General features: G+C 37.7%; 1 protein-coding gene across 2 annotated transcripts; it reads right to left on the reverse strand.

Annotated features, from left to right (window-relative positions):
• Positions 1–1,317: 1,317 nt before the first annotated feature.
• LOC108165761 (adhesion G protein-coupled receptor F5-like) lies at positions 1,318–14,729 on the reverse strand. Of its 2 annotated transcripts, XM_081602544.1 has the most exons (17): positions 14,474–14,729; positions 10,210–10,267; positions 9,760–10,070; positions 9,543–9,638; positions 9,028–9,114; positions 8,870–8,956; positions 8,730–8,798; positions 8,448–8,546; positions 8,232–8,327; positions 7,718–7,804; positions 7,563–7,649; positions 7,423–7,491; positions 6,997–7,106; positions 5,881–6,057; positions 4,421–5,803; positions 4,258–4,299; positions 1,318–4,094 (listed from the first exon to the last, which is right to left on the reverse strand). In XM_081602544.1, the coding sequence occupies exons 4-17, from the start codon at positions 9,625–9,627 to the stop codon at positions 4,038–4,040; spliced, it is 2,535 nt and encodes an 844-aa protein (XP_081458670.1). In that variant the 5' UTR covers positions 9,628–9,638; positions 9,760–10,070; positions 10,210–10,267; positions 14,474–14,729; the 3' UTR covers positions 1,318–4,037. The 2 variants fall into 2 exon arrangements, with proteins under 2 accessions (XP_081458670.1, XP_081458671.1); XM_081602545.1 differs by lacking the exons at positions 7,718–7,804; positions 8,232–8,327; positions 8,448–8,546; positions 8,730–8,798 and having other exon boundaries at positions 14,474–14,728.
• Between the last annotated feature and the right edge of the window lie 608 nt (positions 14,730–15,337).

Genomic DNA, 15,337 nt, shown 5'->3' on the forward strand with positions numbered 1-15,337 from the left:
TACTGCCAGTTAACACAATTTTTAGATGACAATGGCATTCTGGAAGTTTTCCAGTCAGGTTTTAAAACTCTTCATAACACAGAATCTCCTTTAATAAGAGTTTTTAATGACATCCTTCTTGCATGTGATTCTGGTAACCATGTTGTTCTGATTTTACTTGACCTAACTGCTGCCTTTGATACAGTAGACCATGACATTTTAATATCGAGATTACACCACGTTGATGGCACTGTTCTTAAATGGTTTAGTCTTACCTGGAGGAGAGAACTATTTCCGTGAAAATTATTGACTCTGAATCATCTGTTGCTTCAATGCCTTATGGTGTCCCGCAAGGCTCAATTCTGGGCCCTCTGCTTTTCTCACTTTATTTACTGCCTCTGGGTTCTATCCTTAGGAAACATGGGATTTCATTTCATTGTTACGCTGATGATTGTCAGATTTATTTGCCCCTGAAGCAGAAGGATGTCCAATCCATTAAACATCTCCTGGCATGTTTAGGTGATATTAAAGCTTGGTTGGCCTTGAACTTTTTAAATTTTAATGAAAAGAAAATAGAGGTGATGGTGTTTGGACCCAGTGGCTCCTGTGAGTCCTCCTCTGTTGACCTGGGACCCTTGGAGGTATATTTTAAACCTGTTATTACAGATCTTGGTTTTAAGGTGGACAGTGATTTTAAATTGGACAGTCAAATCAGAGCCGTGGTTAAGTCCAGCTTTTATCATTTTAGGCGATTGGCATCAGTGAAATATTTTCTTTCCAGGCAGCATTTTGAAACAGTGATCCACGCTTTTATTTCGACTTGGTTGGATTACTGTAACTCACTTTATCTGGGAGTCAGTCAGTCGCTGCTCTCACGTCTGCAGCTGGTTCAGATGCTGCTGCACGACTTTTAACAGGAACTCGAAAGAGGGAACATGTGACCCCTGTCCTGGCTTCACTTCACTGGCTGCCTGTATATTTTAGGATTCATTTTAAAATTCTTATGTTTGTTTTTAAATCACTGCATAATCTTGCCCCGGCTTACCTCTCTGAGCTTCTTCAACCCTACGTACCCTATCGGTCACTCAGGTCAGCAGATCAGCTGCTCTTGGAGGTACTGAGATCCAGGAGGAAGCTCAGAGGGGACAGGGCTTTTTCTGTCATTGGCCCAAAGTTATGGAATGACTTGAAGTTATGGAACGACTTGCCTTTGCAGGTCAGAGAGGCCCCTTCACTGTCCACTTTTAAAGCTTGTCTTAAAACCCATTTATTTTACTTGGCTTTCAACACCAGCGGGATTTAGTTTTGAATTGTATATTTTTGTTTTTAAACTGTAAGAGTTTTTTTAGTTTTTTTTTTTAGTTCTTTTTTTAAATTATTTTTTTATTGTGTTGTGTTTTACTGTACAGCACTTTGTATCAGCTGTGGTTGTTTTAAAATGCTTTATAAATAAAGCTGGATTGGATTGGATATTAAAAATCACACTTTAATCAGAAAAGTGTTTGAGGTTCAATAAACCACATTTTATTTATTTATTTTTCAGTTGTATTATCGTAAGATTTTTCATGACTTACTCTTTTTACAGATGTAGAGGGAAAGACTTTTAGCATTATATAAGATATAGAAACACAGAAAAATATACATTTGAGAAAGTTTTAAAAGAGAAACATAATCACATAGCTTATATCCAAATGGAAAAAAAATGGCAGATGATGTTAATTAATTAACAATGATTTCATAAGTACCAACAATGTAAACAGTTTAGGCTGAATAAACACGCATTAGCTCATTGTTTATCTACAATCTCCACTGCAGCTAGAGAATAAAGAAAAACTCTGGAAAGAGCCTGTACTCAAACTGTTCTCCAGACAGTCTTGGTTTCTGTAGAAGACAACATCAACGTTCTTTAAGCAATAGAGTCCAAGCAGAGTAAGACGTCTAACTCAGTTCATCCTATCTTTCTACAGTCACATTTTGAGTGATAAATAGACATACACTTTAAGCTGTCTATACCTTTGTATTTTAGCTAAAGAAAGGAAAAAAAGAATATGAAAAAAACAACAACTAGACAATAGTTATCTAGTTGCTGACAACTATTGGACAAGTAGTCCATAGTTTTTTTTTTAAAACAAGGATTTAAAGCTTTGATTTTACAATAGCAGAAGTAGGTCACACAGTTCAATCTGATCCTCATTTTAAATACAAACCTAAACCTGAAACACTTCTCAAGGAAAGATTTAGCATATTCCACCCAAAACAGAGATACATCATCAAGCTAAACCATATTTAGTGACAGTTGTAACAAGGTTCTCAGCATGCCTTTTATTCCAGTGAACATCTTGTCACGTAGGGTCAAATTCACACGTATTTAAAATTCTTAAATGATAAAAGATTCTGCATGTAAATTCACATTATTTTACCGTGTTTCCCCGAAAGTAAGACAGTGTCTTACTTTCTTTTTATCCCCAAAAGCCCCACTATGTCTTACTTTCGGGTATGTATTATATTGGAAAAAAATTGTCGAATTTTTTGTTTTAACCATAAAATTAACATTTATTAACAACCTGAACAGTATTGTATTACCGTATTTTAAGCAGGAGGCAGTAGTGACAAGTGCAGGGGACGGCGCGGTGACGTATGGAGAGGGGGACGGTGCGGACGTGGGCAGGAGGCGGTGCGCAGCTAGATGAGAGGGAGGCGGCAATATCCCCGTGTTTCCCCGAAAGTAAGACACATATGTCTTACTTTCGGGGTACGGCTTATATTAGCCGACCCCCCTGAAACCCCCGATACGTCTTACAACCGGGGGTGTCTTACTATCAGGGAAACAGGGTAAGTAGTGTAAATAACAAAGTAATTCTAGAGCAAAAATGTAATCAATAGCAGGTCATCATTGTGATAGACTCTGGTACATAGAAGAGCATGGTGACTGAAAGGACTAAAACAATGACACCAAGATACTGAGTGGACTTTTGTCAGTTAAATCCACAGATGTATGAGTTCTTGGGTGGGGTCAGTTGATGGTGGTGACATTCAGAGATGCAGTGCTAAACTGCATTGCATTGAACTCGTTTGATTTCCTGAATTGGAGCCATTAAAAACATATAGGTGTTCAACTAAGATTATTTTGGTCCTGAATTATATTTCACTATACCCCTGACTCATTGTTGCACCAGTTTTGTCCAAAAATCCTGAACTGAATTCTCTCTTGATAGTTCCAGAGTAATACTCAGCATTTTCTTGTTAAAGTTAAGATGCATTCACATCTGTTTAGTTTGCTTTGATCTAGTTCTGAAGTCCTATTCGTTTGGAGACATGTGAATGTGTGATTGGAACAAAAAAAGCAAACTCTGGTCCATCTAAAAACCTCGGTCTCTGTTCAGTTTAAGTGAGCTCTGATGCAGTTTGAATGCAAACAGCATCAGGTTTGCATTCGAATATCAAATGGAATGGAAACTTCTCCAAAAGCAGGAAGTGGACAATAGGGCAGGGTATTCTTGATAAACACAACCAAAACAAACACTTGTGGAAGGAAAAGCTTGTGGTCTTTCACCAAAGACAAAAGAGAAATACTACAACTACTAAAATCTAATACATTTTTGTTTACATTTTGCAAAAAAGGGTCTTGCTTCAGTGGTTCTCTGTGCAGCGCCACCACAAGCTAGGAGGGGAACAGTTTTTCAAAGGGTTTGGTTCATTTGACAGTGCAGTGTGAAAGTGAAACCCAGCAGCTGAAAATATAACAAATGTGGCAATTTTGGTCCCCAGTCAAACCGAGTCTACCGGACCTCAACGTGTGAAAAGACATGTATGGCTCCTAACGTAGTTCAGTGGAGAACAAGAAAAAAAAAAGTCAAACTTTCCTAGATCTGACAAGAACCAACTGGTCAAAAGGGTATAAACTGACCAATTGGCTGAAGTCCTGTCAACTTACAATCTTGGAATCCAATAAACCAAAAGAAATGTCAAAAAATGAGGGGCGATGAAAATGGTTAAAACAATCTTCTCACAGAGGAACTTGTCCGGCACATGCAGACAGTTGAAACAGTGTGACGTCATCAACCAGTCACCAACTTATCCTGAGAGCTCAGATATTTTATAGTTTCTGATCGTACCTAAAAAGACGACATTAAGAAAATTTGTGTTTTATCAACATAGGAATATTTGATTAGTTGGTAAGATTGAAACTGAATAATCTGTAATTCTATAACTCTTGATAACGATGCATTATTTAAAATCCATTACGCCTTAGGTGAAAGAAAAACGAGACAAACAAACCTTTTTGTCCAGGAGTGTTCCAAACACCCAAATGAAGCAACCCTGGAAGAGGAGAATATGGTCAACAAAAGGGCAATTTTACTTGTTTTTAATAAACCCTTGCACTATATTGTAAAGTACAGAGCAGTAAAACAATTTTAGTGAATTAAAACAACATTGTTACCTGCAGTGAATTGAAGAATACAAAAGCAAAATTAACCTCCTTGTTTTTGGGGGCAATTATGGTTCCGATTCCCAAACTCCAAGTCAGTCCGAAAAATGGTGTGAGCACAGCCAAACTCCTGGCAATCACCACCAGAACATGCTGCTCTTTACCTTGTCCTGTATTTCTTACTCCTCTTCTGCTCACCATTTTATAAATCACAACTAGCAGGATGAGGAAGTTTATTGCCACAACCACAAGTGCAGGAGCCAGAAAAGCCAACAGAGCTCTGGAGTCCTCCCAGTTCAGCCAACAGCCATGGTTTTCTCTGATGTATTTATGTGACGGGACAGTCACTGCCATGGTTGTTACGGCGATGACCAGAGGCACAGCATACCCCAGAACAAATCCAATACCCAGCATGGACGTTTTGGACAATCCGCCCTCAAAGACGAAGACGGTGCGGTAGAGCAGCAGCAGGGCTGAGGCCAACATCCAGAAGAACATGGCGAGGTAGAAGAGGTGGATGAAGAAGGTCACGGCTGCACACAGGGCAGGGTTTTTCTTCTTATCGGCGTCTGAAATGTACGCTCCGATGATGAACCAGATGTTTGCAATCAGGAGAGAAATGGCGATGTTGATGATGGAAACGTGACGCAGGAAGGCGGTGGTGTTGGTACTTATTTTTTTCCAAGTGAGAACTTCAGTGATAAGACATATGACCAAAGAAGCCATGGATATGCCAACTCCAATTATCGTTATGTCCTTGATGTTTTTATCCTCAATAATCTCAGGGGACATCAGCATGGAGAAGGAGGTGAGATGGTTGCAGCTGCAGCTGATGGTTTCATTGTTGTGGGACAGCAGAGAGCAGCCAGAGTTGCTCCATCCTCCAAGACCATCAAAGAGTGTGAAATTCCAGAAAACACACTTTGGGTTTCCCAGGGTGACATTCAGAATTCCTGATGTTATTGATATATTTCTGATTTTGGCTGCTGTCTTAGCGAGAACAACCTTTCCGTTGATAACCATGGATGAGGAGTTGTCTTCATCTCTTGGAGGGAGCACGTTATCCATGGACGCGAATACGATCGTGGTAATGTATTGACTTCCTCTGGTCTCTGGTATGTCTATTTCCATCGAGGTGTTAAAGACATTGTTGAAAGTTATTTTGTTTTTCAACTGAGTTCTATTCAGATGAATAAAAGGTGTCTCAACAGAGAAGGATTCATTGACAATGAAGGCGGCAACTGATTCAAATAGGTTCAGCAAGGAAGCGCTGGAGCTTTTTTTCCCCCCAGCATTCTCTGTGCCTGAACTCGATGTTTTATCGTTTGTGTTTAGGGTATCCCATGATGCCTTTGTTTCATCAGAGGTGAGAAGACCTGCGATCTTCAGGATGTTCTGTAATAAGAAACATATTAAGTGTCAGATTATGTCTTCAAAAAAGGAAATGTTACATAATATCTTATTTCTCTTACCTCTGTTGATTGTTTATTTATTGGCATGGATAACAATAAAGATGTGTTTGCTATGTTACTGAGGACTTTCACAATGGAACTGATTGTATCTGGAGATTTGGAAATGTTCTTGGTGTTGTTACTGGATACAACCAGGAGTTTGTCCAAGAATACCGGAAGCGTCTCATTATTCAGTTTCTGTCAGGATTGAAGAAAGATTTATCAACATTATTTCCTCTCATAGTTTAAAATAATGTTCTCTTTAAATGTTCATTTCATTGTATTCTTATAATCAACTGAAGGGATTCTGGTTGGATGGTGTTAAATGTGTCTTTAAAGTTACTAAAGTTAAAGGGGTTTTATCACTGTGTGCTCCTGTCTTTATGTGTAGGAGCTGGTAATGAACCATCTAATGTAAAATATAGTTGGAACAAATACATATTTGGTGATCTTTTTATTTATACATTGTACTGGAAAGTTGAAGTTTATTTTATCATTTGCGATGTTCTCAGGCAATCTCGTATGCACATTTTTGTGGGATTCCAGTTTTACTACTTGAACCAAATCATTTCAAGACACCATAATTAACTGAATATAGTCAAGAGTTTTGTCTAGCATTTGCAGAATAAAACATTAGAGGGATTTTACTGTAGAATCTCTACATCTATAACCCACTTATACTATAATAAATAAAAATAATCTCTCTTGGTGAAATCACTTATTTATGTAAAACAAAATGGGGAGACTTTTTTAACACAGTATTTACCACCAATCACCTCTGTAGTTTATATTAAACAGATACATTTTTTGTCATTGATTGGAATCCTACATGTTGGTGCTCTCCACTATTAGGCCAGGTTTGAAGTTATTCCCACAAATATACATTTGTATTTATGCATAGAATTCTTACTAGACAATGTCTATTGATAATGTCCATAACTTTTAGCGCCAAACAATTTTATTTATTTTTTTTTACTTTCTAGCTGTTCAGTAATACTTATTTAGTTAGTAGAATAGAAAATCTTCTCCCAAACATTCTAAATGGACACAACATTTTAGATAATATGCAACAAAACAGAGTTGTGGGTAGATATGAATTCTGTTTTTAGGGTCAGAAATGTCCAAAGTGCTACATACCTCAGATTCATCAACCAGCTCCATCACAGCTGCAGGGACGCAGTCACCTTGGTTACCTCCAGAAGTACCATTTTCATTACAAGTCACTGGACCTTTTCTGGTGGCCACCACTATGACACATACAGATTCTTAATAATCTTTGACTATAGTGAAAATAATATTGTTTGGGAATCTGAAAACTTGAAAGTTGAATTCTCCAGACAAAAGCATCTTTCTGTGCTCTGTTTTCAGAGAGTAGTCTGTCTGCGCAGAGAGCGCATGAGAATCTGTAAGTCTGCGAATGCTGATAAGTCATTTTTAAAACTGGAAACCTAATTTAGTTCAACCTTTTGCTTTGATATACAAAATAGCCATAGACATTGGAGTTTCACAGCTAACACATTATGACAGAATGTGTAGAAATTATTTAAGAGATTGTCAACTAACCTGGGGTAACACTGGTGGCCATTATCTGTTTAGGTTCAGATTCTGTCGTTTTGTATGTAGAGGGTCTTACTGTGGGAATGAAATGTCACAGATAACATATTAGAGATGTGTAGAAGGAGATCAAAAAATTTTCAACTCACCTGTGGTTGTCATGACAGCAGACTGATGGTAATTTGTTGTACTCTGTGTAGGATTAGATTCTTTCATGTTGTTTGTAGACTTGCTTTCTGTGGAGATTAAATTTCACAGATAAATTACAGATGTGTAGTGGGAGATCAAAAAATTGTCAACTCACCTGTGATCATCACAGCAGCAGATTGGTGGTAATCTGCTATACTCTGTGCAGGATTAGATTCCATCGTGAGGTTTGCAGTACCTGCTCCTGTAAGAGTAAAAAACTGTTGTCCCTTGTTCTCTGGTATAAATGAGCTGCATGTATCATAGTCACAATAAGCAGAGTTTGTAGAAATATTGCCTTATGTACAGTATGAATAATAAATCCGCCTGTCTGCAAACCTACATATGTGCAACTGTCAACTGCAAAGAGTATCAACTGTAAAGAATAAAATCCAGTGAAGAGTCTTATTAAATAGTTTTCTTTATTTTAACTTGTGTTAAAGAATTATTTCCAAGTAGAGATTCTAAATCTCCATCCATCCGTCAATGCTGATTTCAATTTGTTAAAAAAAGTCTCGTTTTAATATGCATAAGATTGTGGAAGTATAAAATAAACTAAGGAACCAGAACCCTTCACCATGAATCTATGTGTGTTTTGACTTTTGTGAAAAGTGCTTGTTCAAAAAGTATACCTGCAAACTGTTCACATTTGTGCACTAAGACATATTGGTAAAAACTGCTGCCGTTGGCCTTTTCGAAGAACAAGGGTCTCCACATGAAACTCCTTGCTTTTTGTGTGGTCATCGTAAGGGCAGCATATTGGACGTTTCCCAGAAACACACAGGATGCAGTGGGATTATTTGACAATACAGGAAATGACAGAGACACAACCTCTTAAGAAAATTTACCTGCGAGCTCGTCACATGTGTAGATTATGATGTTGTGGGAGAATCCACTGCCGTTAAATATTTGGAAGTTTATGTTTCTGTTTTCAGAGTGGAGTATGTCTGGGCAAAGTGAGCATGAGAATCTGTAACTCTGAAAATGCTGATAAGTCATTTTTAAAACTGGAAACCTCATTTAGTTAAACCTTTTGGTTTGATATACAAAGTAGCCATAGACATTGGAGTTTCACAGCTAACACATTATTACAGAATGTATAGAAATTATTTAAGAGATTGTCAACTAACCTGAGGTAACACTGGTAGTTATTTTTAATGCGTCTTCAGATTCTGTCGTTTTGTATGTAGAGGGTCTTACTGTGGGAATGAAATGTCACAGAGAACATATTAAAGGTTTGTAGAGTTAGATCAAGAAATTTTCAACTCACCTGTGGTTGTCATGACAGCAGACTGATGGTAATTTGTTGTACTCAGTGTAGGATTAGATTCTTTCATGTTGTTTGTAGACTTGCTTTCTGTGGGGATTAAATTTCACAGGTAACAAATTACAGATGTGTCGAAGGAGATCAAAAAATTGTCAACTCACCTGTGGTTGTCACGGCAGCAGATTGGCGGTAATCTGCTGTACTCTGTGTAGGATTAGATGCTGTCATGGGGTTTGCAGTACCTGCTCCTGTAAGAGTAAAAAACTGTTGTCCCTTGTTCTCTGGTATAAATGAGCTGCATGTATCATAGTCACAATAAGCAGAGTTTGTAGAAATATTGCCTTATGTACAGTATGCATTATAAATCTGCCTGTCTGCAAACCTACGTATGTGCAACTGTCAACTGCAAAGAGTATCAACTGTAAAGAATAAAATCCAGTGAAGAGTCTTATTAAATAGTTTTCTTTATTTTAACTTGTGTTAAAGAATTATTTCCAAGTAGAGATTCTAAATCTCCATCCATGCATCAATGCTGATTTCAATTTGTTAAAAAAAAGTCTCGTTTTAATATGCATAAGATCGTGGAAGTATAAAATAAACTAAGGAACCAGAACCCTTCACCATGAATCTATGTGTGTTTTGACTTTTGTGAAAAGTGCTTGTTCAAAAAGTATACCTGCAAACTGTTCACATTTGTGCACTAAGACATATTGGTAAAAACTGCTGCCGTTGGCCTTTTCGAAGAACAAGGGTCTCCACATGAAACTCCTTGCTTTTTGTGTGGTCATCGTCAGGGCAGCAAATTTTTATATTTCCCAGAAACACACAGGATGCAGTCGGATTAGTTGACAATACAGGAAATGACAGAGACACGACCTCTTAAGAAAATTTACCTGCGAGCTCGTCACATGTGTAGATTATGATGTTGTGGGAGAATCCACTGCCGTTAAATATTTGGAAGTTTTTGTTTTCGTTTTCCCATGTGACATTGCCGCCATCACTGATTTTCTCTTCCACTATTTGGCCAAGACCTTGAATATTCCCATAAATGTAAAAGATACAGACTTAGCAGCTGATAAGCCAAAAGAGAAAATTTTCATTTAAAATAAAAAAAATACACAAAGAAAATGTTTAAGGAGGAAAATGTTTAAGGACTTAACTTATGTTATTTAAATCACATTGTAGTCTTACCAGCAGTCTTATCCTGTAAGAGTAAATACAAGTAAATACCAGAATTAGTAGTGGTGTCAACAGAGTTACAGACAGTGTGTTTAAATTTAGCACCATTTTGTCTTGTTTTTTGCAATATAAAGTTTGTTGTTGACTTTGAGAAAGAAGGGTACCTGATACATGCACAGAGCTCCAATAAGGAATAAAACCACCACAGCCTGCATTTTTACCCTAGAGGGGAAAAATGTTTAAAATTAACACTAAGTAGGGCAAAAAAACCTAAGTTTTGTGTATGTGAAGAGTAAAAGCCATCTCTCAGTTCCTGCATTCATTAGTGATAGTGATATTTAGAAACAAAAAACAGTTATCTGTCTGTTTGACAAGTAGGAATATTGACTGCCTGTTTGGAGCAGTATGAGAGGGAATATATATAGTTGACAGAGAGCTGACTTGACCCAAAAGTTTGTTCCTGCCTTTGAATTTGTTACATCCATCCTACTGAGTTTATCAAGAAAGCCAACCACACCTGAACTCTTTCAACCCACTTCCATTCAAAGTCTGTTACCAGAATCAGTTTTTACTTCAGCCAACAAACAAAAGCCCAACTTTATTATGTGTTAATTATTGTTGCATTTCTCTCATCTCTGATTTCCAACACCTAAAGGCAAATAAACAGAATTCAGATTCAATCAGGATCTTGTTACTAAACCGTCTGGATTCATCTGTTTCTATTAAAAGCAGACTCAGAGCTGGGGAGATATTGAGTGATTACATAAAATGTTGAATTGAACACAATGTTTGGAGGGCTGCACAGTAGTGTCATTGGAAGTGTCACAGCCTTGCAGTAAAACGGTCCTGGCTTTGAATTCCTGGTATCGTTCTGTAATTAGTCTGCATGCCTGGGTTCTCTCCGGGTACTTTGGCTTCCTCCAACAGTTCAAAAACATAACTGCTAAGCTGATTGGTTAAATGTTATTGCATCAAGAAACCATTCTTTTGCTGTTGTCTATACCATAACATATTTGACGAGCCACCCAGGAGTTCCAACTAAAAGTGATCAACCCAAGGAAGATGAAACTAGAAAAGCCAGAGGAGAGACTAACTATGTAGCAACTTCACGGTGAAATGGGCAGAATGCTGCAGAAAAATTAGCTGCAGAAAAGTCAGCATTCAAAGGTGGTCAACCCCCAGGAAGGTTTACCAGCCAAACCTGACGTTCCTTCATCTGACCAGCTCAGACAACACCAGATCATATTAAAAATGTAGAAGACCCTGAATTATTCCAACAGCTTCTTCTGAGTTTACTTGCCTTTATGGGATCTTTGACTTTGTAAGATGCTGGACACCAGAACAGACACAAGCTGAGAAAGGTGAAGTAAGCTCACTGAAGACCGAGTACAAGAAATTGTAAGAGGAACATAGAAAAGCCTGACAGTGTTTGGAGGAGAAAATTGGGATTTTAGAGGAGAAACTGAGCTTGAGGGCTCAGAGGGAGGAAACTGAACCACCCCGTGCTCCTCCAACAAAAATACTACAGATGACTCTCAGGCAGGAGATTTGGTTGTGTGGGCAGAAGTTGATCAGTGGTATAAGTTGTTCTATAGGAGCCCAATCAAGCAGACTGAGTTTAGACATTCAGAGATGGAGATCCTGGAAGCAGTCATAGTACTAAACCCAGGTGTTGATCTCAGAGAGATCCTGGAAATGAAGAGGACTGACATCGTCCACTCTGAAACCTGTCCTAAGAGGAAACTTTAAAGTTGACCCTTCCTCTGACCTCCTCCACCTGCTTATGAACATTTCATAAGGTCCAAAAGAATCTGCACAGAACTTCCTGTTTAGAGCCATAGACCTGAAAAAAAAATTGCTGTGGAAATACAAAAAAGAAGATGAAAAATTTCCCAAAATCAGTGAAGTCAGAATTAAAAGACACCTACAAGAGTTTCAACCTCCTTCCATAGAAGAAACTGCAGCCAGAGGTGAGATTGGGGATACAGTAATAACTAATAATGCACTGAGAAGAGAATCACATAACCTGCAAATAAATGAAATCAAAGCCTACACGTAGCCCTGAGTTCTAATGTCGTTTCTCTGTCACCATTCAGGTTTCTTTCTGACCTCATTCCTTCCTCAAAGACAATGGGTCCCCACTTTCCTTCCAATTTTTAATAATGCATTGGACAGTTCTCAACTCACTTTTTGCATTTTCTGGAATCTCTTTGAATGTAGTCTCTACTTCCTGGCAAAGATTTGACCCTTCTTAAACAGGCATATTTTTCTATGATCACAGGATGTCTTTCCACATGGTTGTTTAAGAAGTACATAGTTAGTGATTGTATCAGCTGTGATTATATAACTTAGAAGACAGTTATGCATGCATCTGACAGAAAGCTCATCCACATTTGCTCATTAGAGGAGGGAAATACTAGAAAAAGGGAACATGAAAGTGAGCACATATATGGAAAGTTTAGGGAAATTCCAAATCAGCATTCTTGCATAATGAAGTTGGATGTCCAGTCTGATATCAGGTTATGTGGCACCAGGCTCAACAACTTGCTGCTTAGCTGATAAAAACAATGGGCCTCAGTTCTAAAAATACCAAAGCAGATTTGGGTACAGAAAGTAACCTGTCCTGGCTAATCCCATCATATCCACAACTGGGTGTTTATGAATCAACACACTGGTGTTCCCTTGGGAATCGGGTTACTTTTGACCAATTAATATAGTAATCAGTCCACTGTTATGAAATGTGGTTGTGGTGCTACTTTACAATAAAAGATCAAACTAATACACCATGGTTTAGGTGTATGGATATGAAGCGAAGTAGACAGGGATGAAGTGGTTAATATGCCAAGATCAAATGAGTGGTATTAATTGGAGGTGAGGCATACTGACCCATAAACTTCATATGTAGGTGTCAGGGTTTGTGAGTATAAAGTAGGACCAAAATGGAGACAACAGCTAAAGCAGAAGGAAGTTTTAATGAAAGGGAAAGAACAGTAGGGAAAGTAATGGAACCAGCAATGCACAACCAGAGAGGCTTAATATAGAGGAGATGTCACTGAAGGGAATTGGACGAGTCTAATCAGGGGAATATAAAACAGCTGTAAAAGGGCTGAGTAGGACAATTAAGGGAAGACTAAACAACACAGATCACACATATGGAAGACTAACTTGGACAGAAGAACAAATCAAAGAGGGAGAAACATCTTAAGCTAACATTAGACAAAAAAAATCAAAATGTATAGATGAAAGAACATAAAAAATAAATATGGAACTCAAAACATTTGCAAGAAAATGTTTGAATCAGGCATGCTGGAACAGAGACACATCTGAAACATTCAGATACGGACTGAGAAACACTAGAATATACTCTAACAATCCTAAAACATCAAAATGCACACACACCCCTGCTCCTCCCACACACACACACGCACACACACACCCACACATGCACACACACACACGCACACACATGCACATCCCCCCGCCCCCACACACACACACGCACGCACGCACGCACGCACGCACACACGCACACACTCACAGAGTGTGAGCATCCCAAGCTACTTTAGAGTGGCTTCCCATTTGGGGTCCCAGGAAGACACACTCCCTGAATTTGGACCCTCCATGTTAACAAAAACAAGTACAGCCTCCCCCAAGCCCCCGAACACACACACACACACACACCAAGACTATATATTCATAGATAACTTTCTAAATTTGTTTTAATATGAAGGAGGACATGTGAGAGTGAGGATATACCTAAGGCAGTTAGTTTTTATTATTTATATTATTATTCACATATTAAGCCCACTTCATTTCTTATTAGTTAAAATATTATGTATTATGAGAATTAATAGTTAAGTAATTATAAATTATGGATTTTTTGCTTCATTGTTTTATGTAAATTGCAGATAATTTACATAATTTTTTTTGAACAGATAACTATTCAACTGTTCATACAAATAGAAATATAAATCTAGATTAGTTCAAAGTCTCTTGATGCATGAAGATCTTTTGGTAAGAATATTTGACTGTTGGTTCAGAAAAAAACCTTCTGTTTAGTTTCTGATACATATTATCAAATCTGATCTGCATTGTTAACCTGAAAAGAAATTACTTTCATTAACAAAATATGTTGAACATTGCTTTACTGTTCAATTTTAAAGCAGTTGAACAATTCAATTGTCTCCTTCTCCTGAACTTCCCTAGAAGTTCAGCACATTTACCGTGATCCATCACAGCCAGCTCAGACTGACAGTAATTTTTGTTGTTTGTCTCCGAAGCAGACTAAATTACTTTTAATGCTTTTTGCTGACATTTTAATGTCAGACATTCAATTAAACAGTTCTGTGAGACACAACTTATCATGTTTTAAATAGTGTAGACACAAAAAGGCAAAGAACTACTTCTAATAAAAAGAGACAAACCTACCTTTTTCTTTCCTTTTCTGTTCCAGCACAATATTAGTTTACCTTAAGTCCTTTAATGACAGCAATAATACATTAAATTGTCCCATAACACAGATCATCAGCAACAGAATTTCAAATGTGAAAAATGTTGTGAAGTACTGAGTTACGCTGAACGGGGTGTGACTGGGAGGAGTGGAGAGTTTCACTGGGATCGTACGCTGTGGCTTCTGCTGCTGCCACATTCAGTAGAAATAAAAATAACACAAAATACATCAGCTTATTTTGTGTTAGACACCCTCTATTTGGGTGTCATTATCAAAACACCCAAATAGAGCACATAACTTATCAATAAATATATTCATAAAAACTTTTAATCATTCATCAAAAATATAAAATTTGTTACACAAATTAGTACTAAAGCTACTGAATATTACCACAATAGATCTATAAAAGTAACTGCTTTTACATTGAGGTAGCTATTATGAAAAAGTATATTTTCCATGTAAGGTGAGAACTTATGACTAATGAGAAAAACTGCATCATCATTTGGTGTTGCCAGGAAACGCAGAAAACACTGAGCCTCTGTCTATGGATGAAGTGTTTTACATACGTTTAGGGAAGTTATTTTATTTCCTACTTTAATTTCAATGGACACCCAGGTCAAAAAGAAGCACCAGACAAAAATCAAAAACAAACCAAACTGTGGCTGTCATAACATGTTGCTATGGCAACTTCTACACCAAGGCTGATGCCAATGCCAGTGTCAGTGGAGGAGCTGCAACAATGTATCAGAAGCTATCACCAGATTCGTCACCACAATGTTTGAAGAAGACAACGAAATGGAGAAAATCTGACTATATGCTACTGAAGAAAAAGAAAGAGCTCT

This window comes from Poecilia reticulata, chromosome 21 (genome assembly GCF_904066995.2).
Source record: "Poecilia reticulata chromosome 21, P_reticulata-male-v2, whole genome shotgun sequence".
NCBI classification, from domain to species: domain Eukaryota; kingdom Metazoa; phylum Chordata; class Actinopteri; order Cyprinodontiformes; family Poeciliidae; genus Poecilia; species Poecilia reticulata.